Here is a 19456-nt window from a genome sequence, read left to right on the forward strand (position 1 = left end):
CACGGCATGTGACTGGCCCACCTCACGGCATGTGTGTGCGTGTCGTGCGGCACACGCAGGGGAGTGGCGCCGGAGAAGGACATGAAGGGGGGCCGCGTGGCGTTCTTGTGTCCCGCCGACTACTCCTACGTCGCCACCCAATGGGGCATCTGGGTTCGCCATCATCATCACCACCACCTTCATCACCACCATCAACTTCATCAACTTCATCATCCTCGTTACATTATTCTCACTCTTCTGCTGCTTCTTCTTCTTCTTCTTCTTCAGAGCGCCGGTGGCGTGGCGGTGCCGATCGGGGTGCATCATCCGGGGCCCGAGGTGGAGTACGTCATCAGCAACAGCGAGGCGTCGGCCGTCGTCATCCATCCCACGTACGGCGCACGCCCCCGCACACGACACGACACACACCCCTTTTATAAAGATATATAAACATATAAACCACATGTAACTAAATATGGCAATATAACTATATATATAAATAAATAAATTATAGGTTCGAGCAGCTGGTGGAGCCCATCGCGCGCCGGCTGAACGTGCCGGTACTCACGCTCGCGCCGCAGCTCTTCCCCGCCCGGCCGGCCGTACATATACGCCCCCCCCCACCCCGGTCGTCAGCCGCCATCTTAACCGCCGCCACCCCCCACCCTGCGCCTCCACAGGAGCTCGAGCCCTCGTTTTTCGACGTCGACCTAGACAGGGGCGCCCACATCGTCTACACCAGGTGCGTGTCGTGCCGTGCCGTGCGTGCCGTGCCGTGCCGTGTGTCGTGTCGTGCGGTGCGGTGCGGTGCTGCTGATGATGATTTGGGGGGTACCGGTACCAGCGGTACGACGGGGCGGCCCAAGGGTGTGTACACGACGCACCGCAACGTGGAGGCGCAGGTGTCGGCCCTGGTCGACGCCTGGGGCTGGACCCCGGACGACCACATCCTCAACGTCCTCCCGCTCCACCACGTCCACGGCATCATCGCCGTACGTTTGCGTGTCGCGTCGTGCCGCGTGTGTCGTGCCACGGAACGCGTTCTTATTCGATACACGATGTGTCGTGTCGTTGGTCGTGTCGTTGGTCGTGTCGTGTCGTGCTGCCAGGTGTTGACCAGCGCGCTGTGGTCCGGGGCCAAGTGCGAGATGATGAGCAAGTTCGACGCGTCGGCCGTCTGGCGGCGCTTCACCGACACCACCCAACCGCAGCTCTCCCTCTTCATGGCCGTACCCACCGTCTACGGTGAGTTCTTCGCGCGCGTGTCGTGTGTGTCGTGCCGTGTGTGTCGTTTGTCGTGCCACACGCGTGTCGTGTCATGAGATCTTACATTGGACGCCCCACTCCCCAATCGCGCAGCCAAGTTGATCGAGGCCTACGACCAGATGACGCCCGAGCAGCAGCGCCACGCCACCGACGCCTGCCGCCACTTCCGCCTCATGGTCTCCGGCTCTGCCGCTCTCCCCGGTACCCCACCCCCCACCCCCCTCATTGCCCACCACCCGTCCATCTCACCGCACACGCACACGCACAATCGCACACGCACACAATCGCACACACACACACGCACAATCGCACACGCGCAGAGACGATCATGGCGCGGTGGCAGGAGATCAGTGGGCACCTGCTGCTGGAGCGGTACGGCATGACCGAGTTCGGCATGGCCATCTCCAACCCGCTCCACGGCCAGCGGCGGCCCGGCTGCGTGGGCACGCCCCTTCCCGGATACAAGGTAGCTACGTCGACGTAACTAACTTTGCCCCCCCCCCAACCACCCACCGGGGCCAATCGGAGCTAAAATGACGCGACGCGACGCGGTGGTAGGTCCGCATTTTGCCGGCGGCGGCCGAGGGCCAGGCGGCAGCCTCGGCGGCCACCACCGAACACGGCGTGTCGGGCGACCTGCAGGTGACCGGCCCCGCCGTCTTTAAGGAGTGCGTACACCTCATCATCGTCGTTGTGTGTCGTGTCGTGTCGTGTGTGTCGTGTGCGTGTCGTGTCGTGTCGCGTGTTGATGACGTGGTACGCAGGTATTGGAAGAATCCGGAGGCGACGGCCAAGGAGTTCACGAACGACGGGTGGTTCAAGACGGGCGACATCGCCGAGTACGTCGACGAGAGCGGCGTCATCCGCATTCTCGGCCGCTCCAGCGTCGACATCCTCAAATCGGGCGGCTACAAGATCAGGTCCGCCTCCTCGACGGCTGCGCGCGTGTCGTGTCGTGTCGCTGGTCGTGTCGTGTCGTCTTCTTTATTTATGTGGCATCGCGTGTGTCGCGTGTGTGTCGTATGTCGTATGTCGCAGTGCGCTGGATGTCGAGCGCGTGCTGCTGGAGCACCCGGCCATCGCCGAGTGCGCCGTCGTGGGCCTGCCCGACCCCTCCTTCGGCCAGACCATCACCGCCGTCGTCGTGCTCAAGCAGGTACACCACACACGACACGACGCGACACGACGCGACACGACACGACACGACACGACACGACACACATTACATACACCACCTTTTCCCTGGTGATGACAAATGATGATGATGATGGCGGTGCAGGGCGAGAAGGAGCTGGAGCTGGGGGCGCTGAAGGAGTGGTGCCAGGACAGGATGAGCGGGTACAAGGTGCCCCGCAAGCTGCTCGCGCTGGCCCAGATGCCCCGCAACGCCATGGGCAAGGTCAACAAGAAGGACCTCGTCAAGTCCATCATCACCACCACCGCCACCGCGTAGCCGCCTTCATCTTCTTCTTCGAGAAGACGACGAGCCACTACGCGTGCGCGTGTAGAGAGACAAAAACTTCACCAAAGTGTCGAAGAAGGTGATGACGAGCGTGTAGAGAGAAAGAGGAAGAGAGGAAGAGAGAGCTGGCTTGTGCATGAAGACGATCTATTCACATCAACCCCTCTACAAGCGCTACTTACGTGCTTCACTCGTTCATCTCCTTTTCGGCCTTCTCCCTGGCCGCCAGGCCGTACTGCTCGTAGTAGAGGTCGTTGCTGTCCTGCGCCGAGATGTGCTTCCAGCCCTGCTCCGAAATGTGATACACTGGCCGCACGACACGACACGCACACATAATGAGACACGACACGCACACATAATGAGACACGACACGACACACGCCCACGAAACGACACGACACGCGCGCGAGCGAGGAGGGGGGCTTACCGTTGATGGTACCGCCCGAGTAGGCATCGCGATGGGCAGCGTGGAAGATGGCGCGCCTGCCGAGCTCGCAGGCCTCCTCGACGGTGAGGTCGAAGCGGTAGCCGGCGTCCATCACACCATAGGCGTAGGTGCCGCCCGAGCCCACCGAGAACTTGTCGCCCTTCAGGCGTGTGCCGTCGCTGTCCACGTAGAAGATGTTGGGACCCTGCCACGCAAAAACACCGCACCCGTCAGCACACACGACACACGACACACAACACGCACACCGCACACGCGACACGACCCGCGAGGAGAGGAGAGGGAGTATACCCGCTTGTCCCAGCCGCAGATCATGGAGCCGACGGAGAGGCCCTGGTTGCGGTAGTAGTAGAGGATGTTGGAGAGGACCTTGGAGGCGGCGGCGACGGTCATGCGCTCCTTGTTGCGCAGCTGGTAGAGTCGCGTCCTCCTGCCGAGCTCGCGCTCCCAGTAGGAGCAATCGGCGGCACCACCGGCCATGGTGCCCAGAAGGAAGGGGTTGATCCTGATCACCTTCTGCACTGACTGCGAGGCTGTTGTGCCGCGGGGAGAGAGATTGATTGGAGGATGGATCAGCAACATGTAGAGACAGAAAAGAAGAAGAATCAAAGCGGTGATCGAAGATTTGTGTAGAGGATTGATAAAAAGATAAGATGCTGTGAAGATAAGAAGATAAGAAGATAAGAAGATATGGCACTACACTGCCCCCCCCCGGCCAAAGAATGGAGATCGACGTACCAATGTAGGTTCCTTGCGTGGCACGAGAGTCGACAGCGACAACGATGCCACCCTGGAAGACAAAGGAGAGGGTAGTGGTTCCGTGCAGCATTTTGATGGGCTCGGCTTGGGTCTCTTGGAAAGTATCGGTAAGGAAGGAGGCGGGCTGGGGAAATGGAAGGGGCAAGATGAGATGGAGCAGAAGAGTGCCAATACGACTGTGTGTCTAAAGATGAAGGGCGTACGTTGCTGACAGCAGGCAGAGTGAATCTGTCTACGTCCAGCACCTCATTTTGAAGCTGGTTGTCCTCACGCTCGCTGGGCAAGTCGAGGAAGTCGAGATTGAGTGCCGCCGTGGCCATGTTGGCTGAATATCTTTCTTTTGCTAGCAATTGAGATGTGAGATCTACTCTCTCACGCTCACGCCAATCCAACTCGAGTTTCGAGATTGGCCACCAGCTCTGTGTTTGCTGTCTCTCTGCTCGCCACCCCTACTTTGCGTGGCTCAAATGGCCGGTTATTTCCAGCCAAGAAATATAAATAATGCCAAATATTTTACAGTCACATCGCCACCTTAAGGCTATCATTCGTGCCGGGAGAAATCCGGGATCGATCCGGCAGGTAAAGGCTTGGTATTTGGCCGGCGGGCAACCTTCTCTCTCCTTCTTTCTTTCTCTCTTCCATCGTGAGTATCTGATGTACGTGCACCGTACTACTCGCCCTCTTGCATCGTCCATCCCCCTTTGGCTGGGGTCTCTCTTGTCAATGATTTCACAAGCTAATCTAGAACGTTCTCTCCCCTCTTCTCTTCTTCTACAACAAAACTGTGGATGCCGCCCCACATTCGAATCGATCGACGACCCCATTAGCAAATGGCTGACACCGCTTCGGCCGAACAGAGAGGTGGGAGGGGTACTGGTGAGCGTGGCTTCGGCGGCAGGGGCCGTGGTCGCGGTGAAGGTGGTCGTGGACGTGGAGGTGATGGCGGCGGTCGTGGCCGCGGCCGCGGTGGTCCCCGTCGCGAGAAGGGTGAGGAGAAGGAGCACTGGGTGCCCGCCACCAAGCTCGGCCGTCTCGTCAAGTCCGGCAAGGTGACCAAGCTCGAGCAGATCTACCTCTACTCTCTCCCCGTCAAGGAGTACCAAATCATCGATCAGTTCGTCTCTGGCCTCAAGGACGAGGTGCTCAAGATCATGCCCGTCCAGAAGCAGACCCGTGCCGGTCAGAGGACTCGCTTCAAGGCTTTCGTCGTCGTTGGTGACTTCAACGGTACGGCAACACATGTCAACATAAGAAATCGATTGCCCTTCAACTCTGGTCTAATTAATTCCCTTCTCTCCAGGCCACGTCGGTCTCGGTGTCAAGTGCTCGAAGGAAGTGGCCACCGCCATCCGTGCCGCCATCATCCTCGCGAAGCTGGCCGTCGTGCCCGTGAGGCGTGGTTACTGGGGTAACTTCATCGGCAAGCCCCACACCGTCCCCGTCAAGGTGACCGGCAAGTGCGGCTCGATCCGCGTGCGCCTCATCCCCGCCCCCAAGGGTACCGGCCTCGTCGCCTCGCAGGTCCCCAAGAAGATGCTGCAGTTCGCCGGTATCGAGGACGTGTTCACGTCGTCTTCGGGCCACACTGCCACCCTCGGCAACTTCGCCAAGGCCACCTTCTTCGCCATCACCAAGACCTACCAGTTCCTCACGCCCGACTTGTGGAAGACTGGCAAGTTCCAGAAGGACCTCTACCACGCCAACACCGACTTCCTCGCCTCGTACGGTGAGAAGCACGCCGCTGAGGAGAAGCAGGCTCGTCACGAGAGGGACTAGAGCCGCAAGCAGCTGGACAAAACGAAACACAATCACAAAAAGCCAAAAACACTCCTGCTCTCTCAACGGTGAATAAAACCATTTGAGCTTTACATCAAAACAACCCTGTAGTCTCTAGGTGCGCTTTGTCTCTGATGTTGAAGGTGAAGAAGCCCAAGAGACTCTTTGGATGTGGAATTGGCAACTCCATCCGCCCTGGTGAGTCGATCTTTGGAATTTATTTATTGTTTGTGATTTTTTATGATGTAATTTTACACAATGCCTCCTCCTACATTTCCTTCATTCGCTCGCTTCGACCTGATCGTGCAACCTCGCGCTTGTAGCCGCGTATACGAAAGAGAACCCGCCATCCATCATCGCACACCTTCCATCTTTTCCTTTGTTTCTTCTGCTCGCTGCCTACTTGGCTCGCTTGGTGATGACGTTCTTGGGGTTGGGGGCCGCGGCACCGCTCGAGGACGACGACGAGGCCTCGACTGGCGCCTTCTTGGCCTTGAGCGCGCCTCCCTCGCCGAGGTTCTTGCGCACGATGCCCTTCTTGCCTTCGAGCACGATCTCCTTCTTGGGCTTGTCGGCATGCTCCGGTTCTGGGACCGTTTCGAGGCCGGCCACGGTCAGGCCCTTGCGATCATCGTTCTGCTCGCCCTCCTTCTTGAGGATGCTCTTCTTGGGCTTCGCGTTGAGCGGTGGTGGCGCATGCACGGACGAATCGGCTCCGCCCAGCGCGCCATCGTGATGGTGATCGTCGGCGGCGTGGTGTTCGCTTCCTGGTGTAGCATCGCTCGAGGCGGCCGCAGGGGCTGCTCCCTCTTTCGATTTCTTCTCCTTCTTCTCCTTCTTTGGCTTTTTCTCCTTCTTCTCCTTCTTCTCGCCTGACGCCTTCTCCTTCTTGACCTTCTTCTCCTTCTTTTCCTTTTTCACCTTCTCCACCTTCTCCTTGTGCTCATTGTCCTTCTCCATTGTTGCTGTTGCTGCCGATCAATCGATTAATTGAGCGAATGCGAGAGCGAGCGGTCGTGTAAAAATAATCCTCAAAAATAATAATACTGCTCTGCGCAGAGAGATTGATGAAGAGCCTCGAGAGTCCTTCGATCCTTCCTCCTTCTCCTTCTCTTCTTGTTCTTCTTTCAAGAGAGATGAACGGCCAGTTCCCTTTCGCGCGGTTGTCTTTTCGACGTCTCGCGTTGCTGGCCTGGTGCGAGTTTCCTCGCCCGCCTCCCATTGGGTCCAGCCCACCCCCTCTACCCCCCCCCGCCGTTGCGAGGCCGAAGTGTCGACGAGGTTGCCAACAACTGTCGCTACTCGACGGTGATCTCTGCGCGAGAAGGCGAGGCGACGATACAGCTGGCGTAACAGTAGGAGAAGAAGAGGAGAAGGTGGGATCATCTTGCCAAAGATAGAGAGAGGCACCAACGGATCATCGCCATCTGAAACGAAATCGACTTTTCTTTTCTTTTCGATTTACCACGTGCTGCGCCTTCCTCTACCAGCTGGAGATCTGCTTTGATTTCCCTCCTCTCTCCATCTGCCCTACGCATCCAGTCCCCCCTCTGCATTCATCGCCCATCCCAGTCTCTACGCCCTGCCAACTCTTCCCTGTTCCTCCTGCCACGTCCCACATCCGTACGTACGCCCAATTGCACTGTTGCTACCCACGCCAAGGCCAATTTTGCTCAATTACCATCAAGCATCTTGGCCCAACCTTTATTTTGCATTTTATTGATTTTTATTAGTATTTATTATCGTTTTAATAAGCGCCACCTGGTTCGCATTGTCCTGGTTGACCAACAAATCTCGCTCTCTTTGGTGGTGTGTGATCGTGTTAATGTGCACACTTAGATGAGGCAAAGCTCCCCTTGCTGGTTCTAATCTCCCCCCTCTTTCTACACACTCGCCATGGAGATAGAAGGTACCTTCACATCGCCCCTCGTCTTTGTTCTTTTCAATCTCGTTATCATTTGTTTTTTGATTTAAATTGCTTTCCATCGAGCCATCTTTTCAGATCTTTGGTCACAAATTACAAGAACTTAGCTCATCTCATCCCAATCATCCCCCCTCCCAATTGAATCATTGTTCGAAAATTCAGCAGCGACGCCCCGGGTCGGATTCGGAGCGGGCTATCGCCAGCCTGGCACATCCACCACCACCGGTGGCGGCAGCGCCATCCATCCCCACCCCCAGCCCCATCTCCAACAGCAGCAGCAGCAGCATCGGCAGCGATCCCATTCCAGCAATGCCGGCGGCGGCGGCGGCACCAATAATCCCGCCCTCCAGATCCGACTCCCGCCCATCCCCTCCTTCCCGCCTCCCGCCTGGCCGCCCCAACCCGCCACCCACAGCACCGGCGCCCCCGTCGGCGGCGGCGGCGGCTGCCTGCCACGTAAGCCCTCGCCCCTGGGCGGGGGCGCCGCTGCCACGTCATCGCCGTCGTCGTCGACTTCGACTTCGCCGTCGTTCGGCGGCCTGGCCCAGCACCACCACCATCACCACCTTGTTCACCCACAACACCAACAGCAGCACCACCACCACATGCCGCAGCCGCACATGGCTGGCGCGTCGGCGGTGGGCGGCCCGATGGCGGGCGGCGTGGCGGCCTATCGCGACCCCAAGGCCGCCCCGCTCTTCAAGCTCAGCGTCGACCTCATCAACACCTACAAGCGCATCAACGAGGTTCACACACATTCCCCCCACCCCGCGTGTTGCATTCCTCACATAGTGTGTTGCATTCCTCACATGGCGTGTTGCATTCCTCACATCGCGCTTGTAGGTGTATTATGCGAAGAAGACGGCGACGACGGCGGAGGTGAAGTACAACGACGGCCACGACGACGAGAACGCCGACTACGTGATCAAGCCGGGCGAGGCGTTCAGCAACGGGCGCTACGAGGTGCAGCAGCTGCTGGGCAAGGGCTCGTTCGGGCAGGTCATCAAGGCCTGGGACCGGGCCAAGCAGGAGGCCGTCGCCATCAAGATCATCAAAAACAAGAAGCCCTTCTACAACCAGGCCCTCATCGAGATCAAGCTCCTCAAGCTCATGAACCAACGCGACCCCGACGACCAGTACTTTATCGGTACGACACACGCCGACCGCACACGCTGATCGCACGCGCTGATCGCACGCGCTGACCGCACGCACTGACACACGCGTGAATAGTGAGGATGCTGGACCACTTTGTGCACCACAACCACCTGTGTCTGGTGTTTGAGCTGCTGTCGTACAACCTGTACGACCTGCTGCGGACGACCAACTTCCACGGCGTGTCGCTCAACCTCATCCGCAAGTTCGCCCAGCAGGTGCTCACCGCCCTCTACTTTCTCTCCACCTCCGAAGTCAACATCATCCACTGCGACCTCAAGGTACGCCCCGCCCGCCCCCTCCCGCCCCCTCCGCCCGCCCCCGCCCCCGCCCGCCCCCTTCTGACGCGTGGCGTGTGCGGCGAGCAGCCAGAAAATATTCTTCTGCGAAACCCGAAATGGAGCGCGATCAAGCTCATCGATTTTGGCTCCTCCTGCCACACGCAGCAACGAGTACGCCCCCCCCGCCCCTTCGCTCCAGCCCCCCCCGGAGACCCAGAAGTGACACGGCGCCCCCACCCCCACTCCTCTGGCAGGTGTACAAATATATACAGAGCCGATTCTATAGGTCTCCAGAAGTGCTGCTGGAGTTGGACTATAGCACGGTACGCCCCCGCCCGCCCCCTCCTCGCGCGTTTCCTCATCGGTGGGTGCGGGGGCATTGTGCAGGCGATCGATATGTGGGGGTTGGGCTGCATCCTGGTGGAGATGCACACGGGGGAGCCGCTGTTCGCGGGCGAGAACGAGCTCGACCAGCTGACCAAGATCTCGGAGGTGCTGGGCCTCCCGCCCGAGCAGATGGTCCTCCGCAGCCCCAAGGCCAAGCGCTTCTTCGGCTTCCGCAAAAAGAACGAAACCTGGACCTACAAACTCAAACACACACAGGTGCGTGCCGTGCGTGTCGTGTCGTGCCATGTCGTGTCACGCCGTGCGTGTCGTGCCGTGTGCGGTGTCTAACGCGCGTGTGTCGTGTCGTGCGTCGTGCGTCGTGTCATGCAGGGCTGGCGGGCGCGTCCGCTGCACAGTCTGCTGGGGGTGGACATCGGCGGTCCGGGCGGGCGGCGACGGGGCGAGGAGGGCCACGGGGTGGAGGACTACTACGTGTTCAAGAACCTCATCGAGCGGATGCTCGCCTACGACCCGACCAAGCGCATCACCCCGCTCGAGGCCCTCAACCACGACTTCTTCAAACTGCAGCCACAGCCCCAGCCCCCGCCCCCACTACTGCCCGGCTCTGTCGCCGCCTCGCCAGTCGTTGCCGCCGGCGCTGGCTCGCCGCACGCGCCGCGGCCGCCGTTCGGCATGCACGGCCTCCTGTCGGCGTCGTCGCCGGTGGTGCCGTCGCGGCGCACGCCGATGTGGATGGACGCGGACGAGGGCGACGAGCCGCCACCTTCATCGACATCGGCGGCAGCGGCGGTGAGTGTGCACCACAACCTGTCCGTGTCGGGGCCGCACGTCACCGCGGCCGCGCTCGAACGCGAACGCGGCGGACACAACATGATGATGGAGTGAACGCACGACACACGCACACGTGCAGCACGACACACGACACACGACACGACACACACCCAACTACAACAACGAACTGAACGAAACCGAGAGATGTACAGCTTACATTACGCGCCTCCCCTCAAAAATGAATCTTCTTTTTCCTCCTCCTCTTCCGAGCCGTGGCCCTCACTTCTTTCTTCTTCGTTGGGGCGTCAGTCGAGCTTCGTCTTGTCTTCCGTGTCGGCCTCGGCCGCTTGCGCGAGCGTCGTCGGTGTTGTCGCGGCGGCGGCGGCTGATGTTCGCTCGTCGTCGTCGCCTGCGTCGCTGTCGCCTTCGGCGTCGCTGGTCGGCGGGGTGAGGGTGGCACCCTCCAGCTGCGCGGCGGCCACCGCAGCCCGTCGTGGCCGCCGCCGCCGGAGGCGCGGGAACACGCCCGCCCCCGTGTCCTCGTCTTCTTCCTCCTCTTCATCATCATCACCATCATCTTCCTCCTCCTCCTCCTCTTCGACCGCCTTCAGCTTCCGCGCGATCTCCCTCTCGAGCAGCTCCTGCAGCGCCACATCATCGTCGTCGTCCTCCTGCGCGCGTCGCCGGTCGTCGTCGCCGTCGCCCTGGCGCGGGAGGGCGGGCGAGCGGGCCTCGTGGCCCAGCTCCTCGAGCACTGCCAGCGGCGCCGCAGCCGCAGCCACCGTGGCGGCGGCCGCCTCGTTGGCCCGCCCGATGCCGGCAATCCGTCGCCGTCGCTCGGCCGGCGAGACGGGGGCGGCGCGCGGGGCGGGGAGGGGAGCGGAGGGGGCGGGGAGGGGGACGGTCGAGGGGGCGACGGCGGGGAGGAGGAAGTAGATGACGAGCCAGGTGAGGATGATGAGCCACGTCTCGGCCAGGAAGATGAGCGGCACGAACACCGCCATCGCCGTGAAGAACCAGTAGTAGCAGAAATAGCTGTGCGTGTCGTGTCGTGTCGTGTCGTGTCGTGTCGTGTCGTGTCGTGTCGTGTCGTGTCGTGTGTGCGGTTAGGACGAGTGTGTGGCGTGTGTCGTGTGTCGTGCGGCGAGGTTCAGACCTGATGCCGGAGAGACGGGCCTCGATGTGGAGCTCGGCCGAGTAGACCTCCAGCTCGCGATGCGACAGCGCCACCGTGGCGTACCCGAACGGGGCCGCCTGCGCGCGCGCCACGTCGTCACATATCAGCGCGTGTCACGTGTCGTGTGTCGTGTGCGATTGGCGTGTGTCGTGTCGTGTGTCGTGCGCGATTGGCGTGTGTCGTGTCGCGTGTCGTGTCGTGCGTACGTGGGTGTCGATGTAGTTGGAGAGGAGTTCGAGGCGGAAGGCCTGCTTCTCCTCCATGAGGCCCAGCACGAGCGGCACCGACCAAAAGACGGTCCACATCTTCTGCAGCAGATCCGTCTTGTACCGAACACGACACTGTGGTGCGTGTCGTGTTGTGCGTTGCGTGTCGTGTGCCACGTCAGCTGTGTGTCGTGTCATGTGCGGTGTGTGTCGTGTCGTTGCGTTGCGTACGGGCCGTGACGAGTTGGCCAACAGATCGCCGTTCCACGAGTACAGGGACAGCGTCACCATGAACATTCCTGTTCGACAATAACGCCAAGAATGAATGGTATGCACAACCGCGTGTCGTGTTGTGTGTCGTGTCGTGCGTGTGTGTGTCGTGTCGTGTCGTGTGTGTCGTGTGATTACCGATTCGGTCGTTGATGGGTGATTCGGGGAGTTGGAGGTCGAGCGCAAAGTCGTAGAGGTGGCCGGGCGACAGGACCGGCGTGGCCACCACGGTCGGCCCGCCGCCGCTGCCGCCGGCCCGAAGGTGGTCGACGCCCTGCGGCCGCCCCGACGGCGACCACTTGTCCGCAAAGTCCGCCACCGCCCACGGCTCAGCGCGCCTGCGTGGCCACGTCAGCCACCAGAAATGCGTGGAATGCGTGCGGTGCGTGCGGTGCGTGTGTGCGTGTGTGTGTGCGGTGCGTGCGGTGCGTGCGGTGCGTGCGGCGTGTGTCGTGCGCTGTACGTAAAGTCAAAGTAGACGGGCTTGTGGAAGGCGATGATGGGCACGAAGTTGTGGTAGAGGAAGAGATAGAGGACCACCGCCACGGCCGCCGCCACCGCGCAGTAGACCACCATCAGCACCAGCGCCAGTATCCTGCGTGTCGTGTCGTGTCGTTGGTCGTGTCGTGTCGTGTCGTGTCGTGTCCGTGTCGTGTCGTGTCGTGCGTCAGCCTTTGCTGCCGTGGCGCCACGTCAGCAAGTGGTGGCGGTGGTGGGTACCAGGTGCCGATGCGGGCGGCGATGAAGGCGTAGAGGAGGCGGAGGGGCTCGAGTAGCGGCTCCACGAAGGTGCGCGCCTGGCGGCCGACCCAGCGGACGGCGCGGCCGAGGTGGCCGACGAACCACTCCGCCAGCCGCCCCACGACGCCGGTCGCCCACCCGACCAGCCGCTCCACCACCTTTTTTGCAAGATCAAATCGCGAGCACAGAGTAATAAGTATTTTGATTATTAATTTAAAATAAGAAGATTAAATGGAGAGATGAGCAGATCGAGTGCCGGCCTTCGAAGAAGGGGCTAACGAGGTTAAATTAATTAGATGAAATGAGTATCTGGGGTAACCCGGCAATCGCGAGGCTAAAAATTACAAAATATATTTGCCAACAAAAGGAGCATTACAAAGAGGGGATTTGTACTGCAGGGGCCATGGCTGTACGGCAGTAGCTGCCGATTCAATACAGATAATGCAAACTAGAGTTTTAAAAACTCTTTTCTTTTCTTTTCTTTCTCAAGAAATTTATTGCCGACACAAAATTAATTAAGGCTCTGAAAACCTTGGGGCAACCCAAGGACCAAGAAGAGAGCAACCAGTTTCTCTCTGATTATCATAACTGGGGAGCTCCTTTCTGGCAACCCAGCACCCCAGTTTCTAGATCTACCCAACCGACGCATCGAGAGGTGAGAGATCGCTGTACTTGTGTATATTTTGGTACGCCTCACTATTTTTGTGGCCTTTTTATTTTATTTTTGGATTGATTGGTGGTTGGGCTGCACATCTTGCAGCCCCCTTGAATTTAGTATCGAATGATGTCTCCAGAGTCGCAACAAATGCATGACGCTACGCGATTCTTTCCCCCCCCCTCCAATCAAATGGATCGAACAGCTGAAGCGAGGTAGTGCTACAAGGAGGAGAGAACAACAAGATGTTTACTTCGCTGACGCGTTCGTCGCCGACCGTGCGGCGCCCCGACGAGGCCCAGCCCGATGAAGAAATCGAACTCGAGAAACACAGCCAGGTGCCCCTCTTCCCTCCCCAGCTCCCCCCCCCTTCACCGCATCGAGTAGAAGCTGAAAGATGAACATGGAAGCCAAGATCTTTCTACAAACGTAGATGAAGATGGAGAAGAGTAGTGTGAGGCGTCGCCCCTACGTCGACGTAGCGGCGGTGTGCTGCAATGGACCTGACGGTGAGGGTGATGCTGATATGAGTGGTGCTGGTGATGCCAACCGTGCGCTGCAGAGGTTGATGGAGATGAGGACTTTCTTCAAGGAGAAGCAGCTCATCAAGCGCATCAACAACCTCGAGAAGACCAACGAAGGTGAGTGAGGCCCTCTCCTCAACACTCACTACTCAACCACACAAGAATGCGCGCGTTACATTCTCCAAATTGTTGTGGCTTTGGGTTGACTGACACGACCGATCGATGTAGTGAGCATTGATGGCGCGCGGTCGATGGCCGAATCGTTCGGCGAGATCGGCAAGACCTTCCTCCTGATCGACGACGACCCCGAGGCTGCCGCTCTCGGTACTCCTACTGCGCCTCGCGCCTTTGCTTTGTCCTTGTCGTTGCTGACGTCATCCTTGTCGCACCTCTGTCGTGTGTGTCGTGTGTGTGTGTGTGGTGTGTGTCGTGTGGTGTGTGTGTGTGTGTGTGTGTGTCCGTGTGTCGGTGCTCCCAGGTGCGACGTGGCAGAAGATCGGCGAGTTCTGGTCCTCGCTCCAGGATGACCGCGACAAAGCTGTAAAACGCGCCTTGTGCCCCAGCACTCGCCCAACCAACAAACGATCAACTGACCACACACACACACACACACACACACACACACACACACACACACACACACACACACACACACACACACACACACACACACACACACACACACACACACACACACACGGCAAACAGGATCGTGCGTTGACCAAGTACGTCAACACGCCGTTCCTGGTGGTCCAGCAGGACCTCACCGAGGCCGAGGTGCGCCCTCGACCAATCCGCCGCGGCCTTTGATTTAGCCGGCTTAGCTGAAGCTGACCGACTGACCATCGCGGGCGGTAATGATACAACAAATAGGCGGCGAAGAAGGACCACGACCGCACGGTGACGGCCTATGCCAACGCCAAGGCCAAGGTGGCCAAGATCAAGGGCGCCAAGAAGCTCGACCAGACCAAGCTTCACGAGGTACGACACACACCATCGCACACGACACACACCACCGCACACGACATGGCACACACTCATCATCATCGCACACGCGCACGCACAGGCGGAGAAGGAGGAGCAGGACGCGAAGGAGAACTTTGAGTCGAGCGTGGATGAGACGGCGGTGGCGTTCAAGAAGCTGCTGGGCAACGACCAGAAGTACCTGACCGAGGAGCTGTGCATGGGCTACCTCGACGCCATGGAGAAGTACCTCCTCGCCGGCCAGGAGAAGGTCAACGAGCTCGTCGACGAACTCAACCAGATCAGGCCCGGCCTCGCCGACGCCGTACGTTGCGTGTGTGTGTCGTGTTGCGTGTCGCATGTGTGTCGTGTGTGTGTCGCATGTGTGTGTCGTGCGTGTCATGTCGTGTGCTGACGGGGGGCGGGGCGCACACAGAGCAAGCAGAGCGAGCCGCATTCGATGAAGACGGTGGACATCAAGGGCTACACGGACAAGATGCGAAAGACCCTGGTCAGCCTGCAGAAGGAAAAGGAGAAGGAAAAGGACATGGACAAGGAAATCTCCGACCCCGGTACGCTCGGGGTGTTTAGCCTCGCAGTTGATTGGTTGCACAGCGGTCGCTGATCAACGGTGTCGCGATTGGTCTCAATCGTTACAGTGGAACGGAGGTACAGGGCGCTCCAGAATTTGCAGAAGCTCGAGCAGAACTACCTGGCCCGCCTCGCCCTCATCCTCGACGTACGTTCTAAACACGCAACGCAACGCAACGCGCAATCAAACTTGTGATTGTGAGCTTATCTATTGGTTGGAATGCGACGCTGTTGCATTCCATCCATTCCGATCATAACTACAGAACAAGAATGCGGTCGGGTACGGGTGCTCGAAGGACCCCAAGCTGGCGGAGAAGGTCACCGAAGCCGACCGCCAGGCCATCTTCTACCAGATCCCCCAGATCCACAGCCTCCACACCACCGTTCGTCTCGCACCATCGCCGCACACACCGCACGACACACATTGCACTCACCACACACGACACGACACGCGACACGCGACAGATCGGGGAGGCAGTGAAGAAGGCGCTGAAGGAGCACCCGCGCGAGTGCCTGGGGCGGGAGCTGCTGTCGACGGTGGACAAGTGGCAGTGCTACACCATGTTCGCCTTTTCCCACTACGCCGCCGAGGACACCCTCGAGAAGAAGATGGAGCACAAGTCCTTCAAGGCCCTCATCCAGGCACCACCCTCCCCTCAACCGCACACAACGCACACGCACGCACCGCACGACACGACACACATGGTGTATTAACGCACGACACGACACGACACGACACACAGGGTGATCTGCTGTCGCTGCTGACGTCGCCGCTGACGCACGCCAAGGACCTGCTCGAGTGCCTGCAGATCATCGCGGGCAGCGCCGACGACGCGAGCCAGGACTACCGGCACCTGCAGGCCGTGATCAGGGCCATCAAGGAGATCGAGAAGGAGCTCGACGCGTCGAACGACTTCTCGGCCGAGATGCGCCGGCTGATCGTCATCCAGAACTCGCTCAGCGGGTTCGAGGGCAACCTGGTCGAGCCGGCCCGCCGGCTGCTGCGCGAGGCCACCTTCCCGATGATCGCCCCGCTGGCCCCGGGCGAAGACGGCGCCTCGTCGTCGTGGATGGGCGGCTCCACCGACGGCCGCGTACATACCCCACATTCCTCAACTCTTTCTCATTCCACATTCCAATGTAACGCGTGGAATGTTGTGCATTTCTTGTGTGGTATGCAGGCTACATTCCGGTTCTGGCTGTTCAACGACTGCATCGTGTTTGCGACGGAGAGCGGCACGTCGTCGGCCGGCCAGGCGCTGCGGTTCCTGAACGTGACGTCGGCCGCGTCGAACAAGCTCAAGTTCGCCGGCCGGTTCTCCCTGCAGGGCCTGCGCATGGACGACCTGGAGGACACGGCGAGCCTCTACAACGCATTCCAGATCATTCCGAGCTCCACCTCGCCCGCCGCCTCGCTCGTGCCCACCATCTCCGGCCGCGACGAGCCCCGCTACACCCTCATCCTCCCCACCTTCGCCGACAAGAAGGACTGGCTCACCGAACTCCAGAACGCCATCGACCGCATCTCCAAGTACAAAGGTTCGCATCTGCGTCCGTGTGTCGTGTCGTCGTGTCGTCGTGTTGTCGTGTCGTCGTCGTGTCGTCGTCGTGTCGTGTCGTGTCGTGTCGTGTGCTGATGGTTGGAGTGTGTGCGCACGCAGTGTTCGGAGTGCCGCTGGACAGGCTGATGAAGAACAACCCGCGGGAAAAGGGCCGCACGGTGCCTTATCTGGTCGACGTGTGCACCGAGTTCCTGTTCACCAAGTGTACGCCCCCCCCCATCGACGACCACATACCAGGCCGCCGCTTGAATTCTCACATTCCGAGAATTCCTCTCCCCTTTGGCATGCGCAGCCGTGGCGGTCCAGGGTCTGTTCCGCGAATCGGGCAGCGGCGCCGAGATCGAGAAGAAGAAAGTGCTGGTCGACCTCGGTACGACACGCAACACGACACGACACACGCGCCACACACACACACACACACACACACACACACACACGACACGCACTCACTCGATGGGGCGGCGCAGGTAACGAGCTGGTGCTGCCGGCCAGCGAGAACGACCACAACGTGACGGGCCTGCTCAAGATGTGGATCCGGGACCTGCCGGACCCGCTGCTCACCTACGGCCACTACCCGGAGTGGATCGAGCTGGGCAACCGCGTCGTGGGCGAGAAGGAGTCGGGCGGCAACATGGCCCGGCTGCTGCCGCAGGTGCAGAAGCTCATCTTGGCCCTGCCCGAGACCAACCGCTACGTCATGCAGGTCCTCTTCAAGCTCCTCAGCTGCGTACGTCTTTATGCCCCTCGCCCCTATCTAAATTGCGGTATCTAAATTATTGATATCTAAATTAATATCTTAATTCAGGTGGCGCAACACAAGGAGAGCAACTTGATGAGCCCGAGCAACTTGGCGATCGTCTTCTCGCCGATCCTCCTCGTCAACAGGGTGCGTTGCTTTCCGTTTTCGTTTCGTTTCATTCTTTTTTTTGTGATGCTCACCACGCGACACGACAACCACACACGACAGGCGGCCAGTCCGTTCGACACGTCAGACTTCAAGGCGAGCAATGCCATCATCACCATCATGATCGACTACTACGAACCCATCTTCTCCGTACGCGCTTCCCTGCCACCCGTTTCTTCTTCATTTCTTCTCTTTATCTTTCTCACGCCCCACGATCTCGTGCTGCACCACCACCAGGAAATCGAGAAAGAGAGGGAGGCCAAGGAGAAGCAGCGCACCGCTTCACAGTAGAGGGAGGGGGCGCTGGCGCTGGCGCTGGTGGGTGGCAAGGCAGTTGTAATGGGGTGACCTCTTTCCTATCTTCAAAACCTGAGTGTTCATCTCCTGGTGCTGCTTCATGTTTTGGAGTTTCTTGTTACATCTGCCAACCACGGCATCACAGGAAGGTGAGGGTGGTACTGTTCCTTGCGGGGAAAGTCAGCCCAGACCTTCCAACCAATAGCAAATCACTGTTCGCAATTTGGAATGCCGACCAACTACAATCAACCGAGTACCTAATTAATCTCCGTGGGCCGTTGGCTGTGTGCTGGGGAAGAGACTTGTGGTTCGCTAGCCAAAGCCATCAAAAAAGAGTTCGGAAGGATTGGCGGCAGTTGGGTCCAATCGTGAGACCTTCGACCGCTTTGTGCAGTTCTCCTTTACCAAACCCCTGTTCGCTTCAGACCTAAGGTACTTACCGCCGCCCGCTCTTTTTCATTGTTTTTTTTTATTACAATAATAAAACGAAGAGTGCTTCGTTCTTTCTTCGCCCCCCCCCATTCATTTTTCCTCCCTTCTCTCTTTCATTTTCTTCAATACTACACCCGTCTCCTTCATTTCTATTGTTTTAATATTACTACACTTACGCTTATGAAACAAAACTGTTGTATTTCATTTGCATTTACGCGCCCGCTTCATTTCAGCCCGAAATAGACCGAATGCAGCAGCAGCCGCCGCCGGCGTCGGCCCCCACCACCGGCCCGCGCCCGGCCTTCGCCCGCCCGCTCCCGCCCAACGCCGGCTCCTTCACATCGTCGTCGTCGTCGTCATCGCCGCCGGCCTCCGCTTCCGGGTCGCCCGCCAGTTCGCCGCTGCCGCCGCGCCCGCTGCCCTCCCTCGTGCGCCGCCAGCAGTCCTTCTCCTCCCCACACTCGCCGTCGCCGTCGCCGCAGCAGCTCTCCCTGTCTTCGTCTCTGTCCACAACCTCGTCGACGTCGTCGACAACCGGCGCCGGCCCGGCGCCGACGCGGCCTCTCCAGACCAGCGGCGGCAGCACCGTCACCCGCCCGCTGGCCCCGCTGCCGCGCGCGCCGTCGTCCGATCTGCCCCCACGCCCTCGCCCGGCTCCACCCGCCCGCCGCCGGCGGCGGCGACGCGCCATCATCGGAGTCGTCGACGTTGTCTTCGTCGGCGTCGTCAACGTCGACACAGCAGCAGCAGGTGGTGTCGCCCAGGCAGGGCTCGACGATCGTCGCAGGCAAATCGCCGCGGCGGCCGCCCAATCTGTTGTCCCCGCGCGGCCCGCTGCCGCCCACCCCGCCCGGCGGCCCGCTGCCACCCTCCCCGCCGCCCTCGGCCGCCGGCGATGAGCTCGCCTCGTCGTCGTCGTCAGCGACGGCCGCCCCGGTCGCGACGTCGCCTCGCGGAGACACGACCCAGCCG

The 19456-nt window shown here is 59.8% G+C and overlaps 7 protein-coding genes and 1 pseudogene across 7 annotated transcripts; 5 read left to right on the forward strand and 3 right to left on the reverse strand.

Annotated features, from left to right (window-relative positions):
• The window catches only part of ACA1_048190, a 3639-nt pseudogene extending 941 nt beyond the window's left edge, over positions 1-2698 (forward strand).
• A 196-nt stretch (positions 2699-2894) lies between these two features.
• Positions 2895-4230, reverse strand: ACA1_048200 (proteasome endopeptidase subunit, putative; the record flags this gene model as incomplete). The annotated part of the gene is made up of 5 exons (XM_004332995.1): positions 2895-3013; positions 3134-3338; positions 3443-3684; positions 3890-4034; positions 4114-4230. 5 exons carry the CDS (start codon positions 4228-4230, stop codon positions 2895-2897), a joined length of 828 nt encoding a protein of 275 aa, XP_004333043.1.
• Positions 4231-4849: 619 nt separating this feature from the next.
• Positions 4850-5686, forward strand: ACA1_048210 (ribosomal protein S5, putative; the record flags this gene model as incomplete). Its single annotated transcript, XM_004332996.1, has 3 exons — positions 4850-4876; positions 4897-5137; positions 5211-5686. 3 exons carry the CDS (start codon positions 4850-4852, stop codon positions 5684-5686), a joined length of 744 nt encoding a protein of 247 aa, XP_004333044.1.
• A 399-nt stretch (positions 5687-6085) lies between these two features.
• On the reverse strand, positions 6086-6646 carry ACA1_048220 (uncharacterized protein; the record flags this gene model as incomplete). Its single annotated transcript, XM_004332997.1, has 1 exon — positions 6086-6646. The coding sequence occupies one exon, from the start codon at positions 6644-6646 to the stop codon at positions 6086-6088; it is 561 nt and encodes a 186-aa protein (XP_004333045.1).
• A 1125-nt stretch (positions 6647-7771) lies between these two features.
• Positions 7772-10276, forward strand: ACA1_048230 (Dual specificity tyrosinephosphorylation-regulated kinase, putative; the record flags this gene model as incomplete). Its single annotated transcript, XM_004332998.1, has 7 exons — positions 7772-8356; positions 8454-8757; positions 8841-9043; positions 9131-9214; positions 9298-9366; positions 9431-9646; positions 9761-10276. Coding segments are annotated over 7 exons (1977 nt in total), but the record flags the coding sequence as incomplete, so codon positions are not given.
• Positions 10277-10467: 191 nt separating this feature from the next.
• Positions 10468-12961, reverse strand: ACA1_048240 (adipose-regulatory protein (Seipin) protein; the record flags this gene model as incomplete). Its single annotated transcript, XM_004332999.1, has 8 exons — positions 10468-11197; positions 11319-11416; positions 11546-11662; positions 11777-11844; positions 11954-12153; positions 12279-12410; positions 12536-12714; positions 12950-12961. The coding sequence occupies 8 exons, from the start codon at positions 12959-12961 to the stop codon at positions 10468-10470; spliced, it is 1536 nt and encodes a 511-aa protein (XP_004333047.1).
• Positions 12962-13785: 824 nt separating this feature from the next.
• Positions 13786-18046, forward strand: ACA1_048250 (RhoGAP domain containing protein; the record flags this gene model as incomplete). Its single annotated transcript, XM_004333000.1, has 18 exons — positions 13786-13852; positions 13964-14059; positions 14214-14275; positions 14444-14512; positions 14609-14716; positions 14802-15023; positions 15135-15270; positions 15358-15437; positions 15553-15672; positions 15776-15909; positions 16113-16383; positions 16471-16828; positions 16951-17055; positions 17144-17221; positions 17319-17578; positions 17657-17737; positions 17819-17905; positions 17993-18046. 18 exons carry the CDS (start codon positions 13786-13788, stop codon positions 18044-18046), a joined length of 2388 nt encoding a protein of 795 aa, XP_004333048.1.
• A 686-nt stretch (positions 18047-18732) lies between these two features.
• Positions 18733-19383, forward strand: ACA1_048260 (uncharacterized protein; the record flags this gene model as incomplete). The annotated part of the gene is made up of 1 exon (XM_004333001.1): positions 18733-19383. One exon carries the CDS (start codon positions 18733-18735, stop codon positions 19381-19383), a length of 651 nt encoding a protein of 216 aa, XP_004333049.1.
• Between the last annotated feature and the right edge of the window lie 73 nt (positions 19384-19456).

Source organism: Acanthamoeba castellanii, assembly GCF_000313135.1.
Source record: "Acanthamoeba castellanii str. Neff unplaced genomic scaffold scf7180000084582, whole genome shotgun sequence".
Taxonomy (NCBI): domain Eukaryota; phylum Discosea; order Longamoebia; family Acanthamoebidae; genus Acanthamoeba; species Acanthamoeba castellanii.